The following is a 10,989-nucleotide window of genomic DNA, read 5'->3' as shown; positions in this document are numbered from 1 at the left end:
TCTTGCGGAAACCTTACTGGAGTACGTTACTTGGTTAACATCCCAAAGATAAATTTACCAAGAGTTTATTTGAGTTCTAAATATTTGGAAAGAGTAATTTAATTAATAATCACAGGGCTTATATAAACAAACAAACTATCTCAAGATCTTATATTACCAAAGTGCTGAATACTTTATATCTTGGTTTGGTTATTTGTTGTTTGACTTATACTTGGAAAATAAATTGATTGTTTGGTTTGAAGATTACGTTTAATTGATTGGTTGTTTAATTAAGTTGTTGTGTGATTGGTGAAATTAAACAAATACGTTAAAGAATTGGTTAAGTGTTTAAAGAAGTTAAGGATTCTTAAAAGAAGTTAAAAGAAAGTTTTAAAAGCCAATTCATCCCCCCTCTTGGGAAGCTATTCCTAATTTCAAAGAAGATGTATATGATAAAATACTTCAAAGATTTGGACCCTAATAAAAGTATTCTCCCAAAAATATTTTTCAAAGAGTAACCGTAGAATCTAGGGTTTTGGTTTTTCAAATGATTTTTGTAATATAAAAATTTATCTATGAAAGCCTGGATGTAAAAATAAATGCCCTAAAATAAAAATGTTCTCTTTCAAAAGGTTTTTTCAATTGATCAAAAGGAAAGAGAGAAGAAGAGTAAAAATTTTGCCCCAAAGAAAAGATTTTGCAATAAAAAGTTGTTTTGGGGAACTTTGATTAAAAAATAATTTGAGAGAATTTTAAAGCTAATCATAGTTACTAATTTAGGCTTATGAAGGGATATGTATAGATTCTGGGAAAAATATGATCGTTGGGGACACGCTCGTCATTTTAGAAAAGATTAATTAAAATTTTAATGATGATTAGTGCTTAAAAAAGAAGCCAACCTGAGAGGTTTGGTCGACCGGTCCAAGCGTTGGTCAGCTATCCTCTCAAAGCGTATTTGAAATTTTAAACTAGGTTGGTCGGCCAAGCAAAGTGTGGGTCAACCGATAGAAGGTGATTCCGAACCCTTCATAGGTTCGGTCGACTGAGGCTCAAGGCCGGTGTGCTGGTCCAAGAGGCCAGTCGGCCGAGGCAATTTTGAACTGATTGTTCAGTCAGCTAGGGATAGTTGAAAGTAAAAAACTTTGGTCGGTCGACTGTAGAAGTTACGCTCATTTTATGGTCGGTCGGCCGAGGCGTGGTTAACTTTTTGATTTTTGCCCTACGGTATGGTCGGTTGACTGAACTGTTTATAACATGAATAGGTCGGTTGACTGGGCCTAGTTCAAAGTTCAAGTTTTGCCATATTTTTTACCCTAAAGCATTTTAAAACCCTTTTATGATTTTGGATTTTATGAAAAAATTTTGGTCCCCTAAGGTCAATCTATGGCCATCTGAGCATTCAATCCTTATCATGCAAATACATGCATTATTACAGACTAAAGATTTAAAAACTAAATGCAATTACAATTAAAATCAAAATGTCTTCTTTTTCTTTTTCTTTGCTCTTATGACTTCATGGAATATGCCTGATCATATGAACTTTATGCATCTTTATGGCTTACATTTTCAATTCCCTTATGTGTGTGTTGAATAATATATCTATTCACATACAAAGTACACACATAAGATCCTTGTACTTTGTCAGCATCAAAACAAGGATCGGACTCAAAATGTCAACAATCTCTCCATTTTTTATGATGACAAACGCACCAGAGCAAAATGGAATAAGCCTAAAAAGGCTCCTCCTAAGAATATGCATAATTTAAAAGATAAGCAGTAAAGCACAAGCATATTAATGAAGAAGAAATTACAAATAATCACGCATTTAAATTTTTGCGTTAAAGTACAAGTTCAAATATTTGCCCCTAACAAAAATTTCCCTTTTGGCCATAAAAATTTTGCTCATAAAAATTCTCCCCCTTTTGGCATTAGTAAAAATGGTTAAGGTAAGTAGAAAACATTTTGAGTTTTTAAAAACAGACTTAGAAAAAGAGAACTCCCCCTTTTTTCTTTTTTTAATAAATTAATTTTTCTTTGAAAAATTCTCCCTTTTTAGTATAGATTGTGGGCATAAAAAATTTATAATTGTTTGAAATATATAGTCATTAAGCATACAAAATAGTATAACTGGTCAGTTAAAAGATTAAAATGATATGTTAACATGATCAGACCAGAATTATCCTCAAACCGTTGCAATTTTAACCACTTCATAAGACTCGTAAAAGATTTGAGTTAAAAATACACGGCATATGAAAGCAATGATAGGTTTGAGCATAGAAGTTCATCTAACTAGTTCACATTTATTTCATGTATAATCCATGAACCAGTTATGCAACACCCTTAAAAAAAATTTCATGACATAAAGATTTAATACAAAGAAGCACAAGGCATGAAAGCATTTAAGCACAAGCAAGAAACAAGATATATTCTATATAAGTTCAATTCTTGCCTTAAAAATATGTATATAAATGTATATCCCCCTTTTGATATTATCATGAAGTACGGGGGATGATGCTTGCAGAAAAAGAAACTTTAATATAAAACTCATGCAAGCAGAATTTTTCTGGTTTAGTATTTAAGAATAGTCCATAATATAATTAGAAAGAATCGACCACATAGATTCTAAAGATATTAGAAAATTTAGAACAAGGATTATATGGCTGAACCTAAGATAACGTGGCAAAGCAAATGAAAAGCAAGGTGTAGTCCCAAGAGGGGGGGGGGGTGAATTGGATTTTAAAACTTTCTTTTAATTCCTTTTGAGAATTCTTAAACTTCTTTTATTTCTTTTAAATAATTCTTGACTTGTTTGTTTAACTCTTTAATCACAAAAGAACATAGATTCTTTTATCCAATCAACAATACTATTGCTTAACCAAACAAGTAATCGATCATTCAACCAAATAGCCAAGCCAATCAATCAATCACAAATCAAAAGTAACAACCAAACCAAAATTAACACATACACCACTTCGGCAATGTAAGCACTTAAAATAGTTTGTTTGTTTATACAAGCCCTGTATAGATGGTTTTGCTTCTTCAATATGATGTGCAATATATCATCCAAATACCATAATATCTACACTCTTCTCAATATTCAAAACTCAACTAAACTCTCAGTTAATTTATCCTTGGGCTGTTAACCAAGTCTCGTACTCCCGTATGGTTTCCGCAAGATTTGGTATAAGCAACGTGCTCCCTTTCGGTTTCCACAACCCAAATCAAAATTAGACTTCAAGTTTACTTGATTTCTATGTTACATAAATTATAAATTAAACCATCTACGCAATTTAAATATATTGAAAATAAAGAGTAAGGGAAAGAGAGAGTGAGACGGAGATTTTTACGAGGTTCGGCTTATACCCTGCCTACGTCCTCGCCTTGGCAAACCACCAAAAGGTTTGCTAAACCGATTCCTTTGACGGGCAGAACAATACCTTTACAAAACTCCTTGGTTAAGGCTAGAACCCACCTTCTCCAAACGATATCCCCTCGTCCGGTCACTCCTTTAGGCTAGAGCCCGCCTCTCTAAGCAATATCCCTTTACTTAGCCAACGATCCAAACAATCCTTGGAATCATCAATCTACAAGATACAAATCAAATAGATGTACAAAGAATTCTCACACAAAGAGCTGATTAGTACACTTTAGAAACTAATACACTTCAAATTCAAAATACCAAAATAATGAAGTAAGAAGCTCAATGTAAATATCACCAGTTTACTTCTCTTTGATGAGGATCAAGAACTTAAATCAGATACTTCAGAGAAGATGTAAAACCTCAATAATTTCCCGAAAAATTTGCAGCAATTCAGCACTTAGAGCAGATGGCAAAAGCTTTGAGTAAGAGAGATTTTGAAAGAATGTTCAATGCTTGGTGTGAATGTGAAGATCATAAAACATGTATTTATAGACTTGAAAAACATTCACATTCGTGCTGCCTAAGTTTACTTGTGCCCTCCAAGTTTCTTAAAAAATTGGGGCGATAGTCAATTAGATTTGAAAATTAGAAGTTTAAAAAATTTGCTCGTTGCCGAACTTCGGTTGCTTGAAGTGCAACCTCGGTCGCCTGAAGTGAGTTCAGGAGCTTGAAGTTACAGGGTTAGGTGCCTAAAGACACACTGCCTATTTTGATTTTCTTGAGCAAAAATCCTCAGTTGCTTGAGGATTTCACCTCGGTTGCCTGGACAGTACAAAATCAGTTTCCTTCTTTCTTTTTCATAGATATTTGGTTTCCTTACTTTCTTACTTTTGAAAGATATTTTTCGGGGTTCTGAAAATAAAGTCTCTAAGTCCATTTATGTCCCCTAATGACTTAATTTCATTCCTAATGATATTTTTACCTTTGAAGTACTTACATGAAGATTTCCTAATAAATTAAACACTTATTGTTCTTTGAAAACTTCATGGTCATCTTAAAGCTTTGAGTTCATTCCATCTTCAGATGTCTTTGAGCTTCCCTTTTTTATCACTTCATGACATATCACGTACTTTTAAGCTTGTTGGTGATCTTTCAAAGTTTTGTTGGTTTTGGCTTTCTAAGTTGCCTGAAAACATCATTACTTGAACACACTATGTCATCAAACCTTACCTTCATTTGTTATCATCAAAACAAGAGGGGAAGCCTTATAAGGCTAACAATATACCCCTTTTTGATGATAAAAAATAAGGAGTAAAAATTTAGAAATACTTATAGAACGCTCCCCCTCACAATAAGCATAGATTCAAGTAATTTTTTAAAGTAAGCCAAAATAATCCAAAACTCCACAAGGTTTGTGGATTTCTCCACAAAAGGTGAAGCCTTATTAGACTAACAATCTCTACCTTTTTCATGATGACAAATAAGGAGAAAAAATTTAGAAATACTTGTAGAACGCTCCCCCTTACAATAAACATAGATTCAAGTAATGTTTTAAAGTAAGCCAAAATAATCCAAAACTCCACAAGGTTTGTGGATTTGCAAAGCTTTCATGTATATATATATATATAACAATTTCAGCATATAGCATTTTCAACATTTAGCTGCATCATAACAATTTCAACATATAGCATGTTCAACATCATATTTTTGCTCTCTAAATCATCTCTCCCCCTTTGACATCATGCAAAAAGGGATACACATTTTAGTACAAAGAGCAAAGTATCATCAAAAAGTTATAAGTAATACAAACCAAAACACATCACTAAGATGTGACATATAACAATGCATCACAATGAGAAACTGTTTTTAGGTTTACATTTTTAGAGCTAAGAACATTTAATCATCATCTCTTTTAGCACCATCAGAAGCTTCATCGTCTGCTTCCTCTTCTTCTTCATCTTCATCTTCTCCCTCTTCATTACCAGCTTCCTCTTCTTCTTCATCATCTCCTTCTTTCTCTTCTTTAGATTCTTCAGTTGATGAATCATCGCTATGGGGTATGGAGCTAGTGTCAATAGGATCACCGTGTGAGGAACTACCCCGAATTTGTTCCATACGCGTAAAACGATGATCTAATGAAGAATAGTTATCCTGTAGAATTTTGAGACCCTCGCGCATATCTCGGCTAAAGGAGGTGAATTCATTATAGAATGGTGTGAACCATGAGGGAGCTTGAGAGGCTGAACCTTCTGACTGATCTTGAGGTGAAGAAGTAGGTGCAGTAGCTGCCCTCCATTGTCTACCTCCTTTTAAGAGCCACTCCTGATTTCGTTTCTCATATCCAATCTGTTTAAGAGTGGTTGAAGTAAAAAATGCATATCTAGTTCTCTTGATGAATAGGTCCATTGGTGAGGCAATACTTAGTTTTGAAAGAATAAGGCTAAGAGCTCCACCATACATAAAATTATTCGAGATGCATCAAGCTTAGCCCATATCTGTTTTATGATAAGGCTGGCCAAGTCAAGTTTCTTTTCTTTTAACAAACACCACATAAAAAAAAAATCGACATATGAAAGATGATCATAGGATCCAACTTGTGGTAGAATGTTATTGGTGCTAATTTTCTGGAGGATTTGAGCTTTCAGGTTTAGTTGTTTATACAATGGTGGGTGCCCAAAGTAAGTTGGTTGATTCTCCATGAATAATGGCAAGAATTCCTCAGGTGTAAAGTCTTGTTGGAGTATCCATGATTGTCCTAATGTTAGGCATTCAAAATTTCTAGGAGAAACATTCAGAATGGATGTTAAGGATTGAGGTGAAAGCACTATTTTCTTACCATTCACATTGGTTGTTAAGGAATTTTCCCCAAGAGTCATATTTGCATAAAAAATCTTTATCAAGTTAGGAAAGATCCCTTTGGCTTGATACTCAATAAAATTTTTCCATCCAATGTTTCTGAACAGAGGTAAAATCTCAGGGAATTCGGTATTGAAGAACTAAAGATCAAGCACCTTACCAAATGTTGGTTCAACTGTAAGAAGTCGGGTCCTATAAAGATGTTTAGCTTGAGAGGATACTAGCCATCGTTCAATATTTGGATCATCTCTTCCAGAGGACGAATGATGATTTGTTGTTTTCTTTGTTCATGGCATTGGGAAGGTTGTTGGAGCAATAGATGGCTTCTTCCAAACCCTACAATAGATGTGATTGAGCTAAGGAGCTTGGATTCGAAGGTTTTAGCATAGGAGATTGAAGGATTTTTGGTTTTGGAAACTAAGATGAGCGAAATACCGGGGTTCAGGAGCCTAAAGTTTAAGAAAAAAAATAAGGTTTTGCGCGTTAAATATTAAGGGGATCCGCGACTTCAGGAGCCTAAAGAAGGCACTTGAAGAATTTTCTGGGATAAAATTCAACAGGCAGTAGCTGTTCGATCGCCTGAGGTCTGGAGCTCAAGCGCCTGAAGTACATGTAGGAGCTTGAAGTTATCAGTTTAGTTAACCGAAGTTCTTCAACTTCTGAAATTTCCTTATTTCCTTGTTTCGAACCTTTCTTACTTATTTCCCTTATTGTATAATGTTCAAGTTTCTCTTTTTATTGATGTACACCTATCTTTTAACAGTACTTATGTTATCAACTTTTAGATTTTCTTTTTGTTTCATTTGGACATCCCACCTTTATGTTTCCTTCTACTTTTTATTTTTGTATGAAGTTATTTTATCATTTTTGGTACCCATCACTTTTTGGTTCCTTTTGATTTGTCAAGGGATGTTTCTTTTATTTTCCACACCTATTTAGTCTTCACACTCTTTCTCTTAAATGGACATTCAAACTTGATATGCCCTTTTTTCTTACATTGATAGCATGTGGTGTTAGTGTAAGCATTAAAAGATGTGCTTGCATTATTTTTGGAGGCTTTTGAGAAATAACCCATGTAAAGATTCCTTTTCTTTTTATTTTCAATTCCATTAAATCCAATGCCTTCTTTGTTTAGAGACATTCTTTGGGAGCCTACCATTTTGTCAAAGTTTGTTTTTCCTTTTGCAAAATTATAAATGATCATTTCTTTATCTTCAATTTGATTCTTGAGATCATTTATCTCTTTATCTTTCTTGTCATCAACCTTATTTTGTGATTTCTTTAATTTTAGAGATAATTTTATGATTTTTTTCTCTAATTCAGAAATATATATATCTTTCTCATATACCGTAGAGGATAGGGATTGAAGGTCTTCTATCATTTTTTCATTCTTGCATTCTAATTCTTTGATTTTCAAGTTTTTTTCCTTTTTAGCAAGATTACTGGATTATAACTCCTTTGTTCTAGTTTCATTCTAACTTTCTATTTTCTTGAGTCTTGAATCCTTTTCTCTTTCAGCTATTTTATTTGCTTCTAACTCTTTCATCAATCCTTCATTCTTATTTTTCAATGAAGTATTTTGTTTAGTTACTTTGATTAACATCTTATGGACTTTGAATAAATCATTTTGCAATTCATCATAAGATGACATACACTAACCATCAGATTCATCACTACAAGAATTATTTATGGATTTAGATGGGGAGTTTTCCTCATTGCCCCAAGTCATAAAACAGGTATAAGCAACCTCTTGGTCACTTGATTCATTTTCTAAACTACTTGTACTATCCCAAGTAGTGGTTTTCATGACATTTTTCTTTTTCTTCTTAGACTCTTTCTTAAGTAGCGGACATTCCGATTTTAAATGTCCAGCTTTGTTGCAATTATAGCATGTAGGAGTTTTACATTTAGATTTCTTTTTGCTAATTTCCTCTCCTTCTTCATCTGATTCGGAGTCTTGGTTTCTTTTTTTAAATTTGTTTCTCTTTTTTAGTATCCTTGCTAGCTTTTTAGATATGACGGCTTCTTCCTCTTCATCCATTTCACTACTCGAGTTTTCTTTTAAGGCTTTAAAGACTATTGATTCTTGGGCTTTAGTTTTTCCGTTCTTTTCATTTATTGCCATTTCGTATGTGAGGAGAGAACCTATAAGTTCATCTAAGGAAGTGGTTTTCAGATTTCTTCCTTCCGTTATGGTAGTAGCTTTTGGTTCCCATATAGTTGGCAGCCCTCTAAGAATTTTTCTTATCATCTCATAAGTAGTGTAGGTTTTTCCTAGTACATTTAGGGACTTTATTATGTAAGTGAACCTAGTAAACATATTAGTTATGGATTTATCTGGGTTCATCCTAAATGCTTCATATTCACTTGTAAGCATATTGATCCTATTATCCCTAACATCTATAGTTTTTTCATATGTTACTTCTAATTTGTCCTATATCTCCTTAGTTGATTTACAAGCCATTATTCTATTAAATTCATTGGCATCTAAAGCACAATATAGAGCATTCATGGCACTAGAATTTACTTGCAGCATCTTATAATCTAAGTTTATCATATCAATTTTCTCCTTAGGGACTTGTTTTCCATCAACTATCTTAGTGGGAATTTGGTCACCTTCCATGACAACCTCCCAAGCTTTCCAATTCATAGTTTGAAGATATATTTGCATTCTCTTTTTCCAGAAGGTATAGTTCAAACCACAAAAGATGGGTGACCAAGTTGAAGATTGCCCCTCTCCAAAGGGAGCTACGCCTAAGTTAGCTATTTAGATCTTTTTATAGCTACTAATTAAGATTTTCTATAACTTGGCTAATACTAATTGAAAAGCAAGGTGCAGTCCCAAGAGGGGAGGGGGTGAATTGGATTTTAAAACATTCTTTTAACTCCTTTTGAGAATGCTTAAACTTCTTTTATTTCTTTTAAACAATTCTTGACTTGTTTATTTAACTCTTTAATCACAAAAGAGCTTAGATTCTTTTATTCAATCAACAATACTATTGCTTAGTCAAACAAGTAATCGATCATTCAACCAAATAGCCAAGCCAATCAATCAATCACAAATTAAAAGTGAACAACCAAACCAAAATTAACACATACACCACTTTGGCAATGTAAACACTTAAAATAGTTTGTTTGTTTATATAAGCCCTGTATCGATGGTTTTGCTTCTTCAATATGATGTGCAATATATCATCCAAACAACACAATATCTTCACTCTTCTCAATATTCAGAACTCAACTAAACTCTCAGTTAATTTATCCTTGGGCTGTTAACCAAGTAACATACTCTCGTATGATTTTCGCAAGATATGGTATAACCAATGTACTCCCTTTCAGTTTCTGCAACCCAAATCAAAATTAGACTTCAAGTTTACTTGATTTCTATATTAGGTAGTATATATGATTATCAATTAAACCATCCACACAATTTAAATATACTGAAAATAAAGAGTAAGGGAAAGAGAGAGTGAGACAGGGATTTTTACGAGGTTCGGCTTATAACCACAGCCTACGTCATCGCCTTTGGAAAACCACCAAAGGATTCACTAAACCTGTTCCTTTGACGGGCAGAACAATACCTTTACAACACTCCTTGGTTAAGGTTAGAGCCCACCTTCTCCAAACGATATCCCCTCGTACGGTCACTCCTTTAAGCTAGAGCCCACCTCTCTAAGCAATATCCTCTTGCTTAGCCAACGATCTAAACAATCTTTGAATTCGTCAATCTACAAGATAAAAATCAAATAGATGTACAAAGAATGCTGACACAAAGAGCTGATTAGTACACTTTAGAAACTAATATACTTCAAATTCAAAAGACCAAAAAAATGAAGTAAGAAGCTCAATGTAAATATCACCAGTTTACTTCTCTTTGATGAGGATCAAGAACTTAAATCAGATACTTCAGAGAAGATGTAAAAGCTCAAAAATTTCCCAAGAAATTTACAGCAATTCAGCACTTAGAGCATATGGCAAAAGCTTTAAGTAAGAGAGATTTTGAAAGAATGTTCAATGCTTGGTGTGAATGTGAAGATCATAAAACATGTATTTATAGACTTGAAAAACATTCACATTTGTGCTGCCCAAGTTTACTTGGTGTGCCCTCCAAGTTTCTAAAAAAATTGGGGAGCAAGTCAATTAGTTTTGAAAATTAGAAGTTTAAAAAATCTGCTCGTTGCCGAACTTCGGTTGCCTGAAGTGCAACCTCGGTCGCCTGAAGTGAGTTCAGGAGCCTGAAGTTACAGGGTCAGGCACCTAAAGACACACTGCCTGTTTTGATTTTCTTTAGCAAAAATCCTCGGTTGCCTGAGGATTTCACCTCGGTCGCCTGGGCAGTACAAAACCAGTTTCTTTCTTTCTTTTTCAAAGATATTTGGTTTCCTTGCTTTCTTACTTTTGAAAGATATTTTTCAGGGTTCTTAAAATAAAGTCTCAAAGTCCATTTATGTCCCCTAATGAGCTTCATTTCATTCATAATGATATTTTTAGCTTTGAAGTACTTACATGAAGATTTTGTAATAAATTAAACACTTCTTGTTCTTTGAAAACTTCATGGTCATCTTGAAGCTTTGAGTTCATTCCATCTTCAGATGTCTTTGAGCTTCCCTTTTTGATCACTTCATGACATATCACGTACTTTTAAGCTTGTTGATGATCTTTCGAAGCTTTGTTGGTTTTGGCTTTCTAAGTTGCCTGAAAACATCATTACTTGAACACACAATATCATCAAACCTTTCCTTCATTTGTTATCATCAAAACAAGAGGTGAAACCTTATTAGGCTAACAACAAA

The 10,989-nt window shown here is 33.8% G+C and overlaps 1 protein-coding gene across 1 annotated transcript; it reads right to left on the bottom strand.

Annotated features, from left to right (window-relative positions):
- Positions 1-5,236: 5,236 nt before the first annotated feature.
- LOC131148003 (uncharacterized) lies at positions 5,237-5,746 on the bottom strand. Its single transcript, XM_058097734.1, has one exon. It carries the CDS (start codon positions 5,744-5,746, stop codon positions 5,237-5,239), a length of 510 nt encoding a protein of 169 aa, XP_057953717.1.
- Positions 5,747-10,989: the final 5,243 nt, after the last annotated feature.

This window comes from Malania oleifera, chromosome 1 (assembly GCF_029873635.1).
Source record: "Malania oleifera isolate guangnan ecotype guangnan chromosome 1, ASM2987363v1, whole genome shotgun sequence".
Classification (NCBI taxonomy): domain Eukaryota; kingdom Viridiplantae; phylum Streptophyta; class Magnoliopsida; order Santalales; family Ximeniaceae; genus Malania; species Malania oleifera.
This window is presented reverse-complemented; position numbering and strand designations above follow the sequence as displayed.

Bases quoted from the DNA above. Each gene is read 5' to 3' on its own strand.
- LOC131148003 (XM_058097734.1), bottom strand. From the start codon at position 5,746: ATGGACCTATTCATCAAGAGAACTAGATATGCATTTTTTACTTCAACC.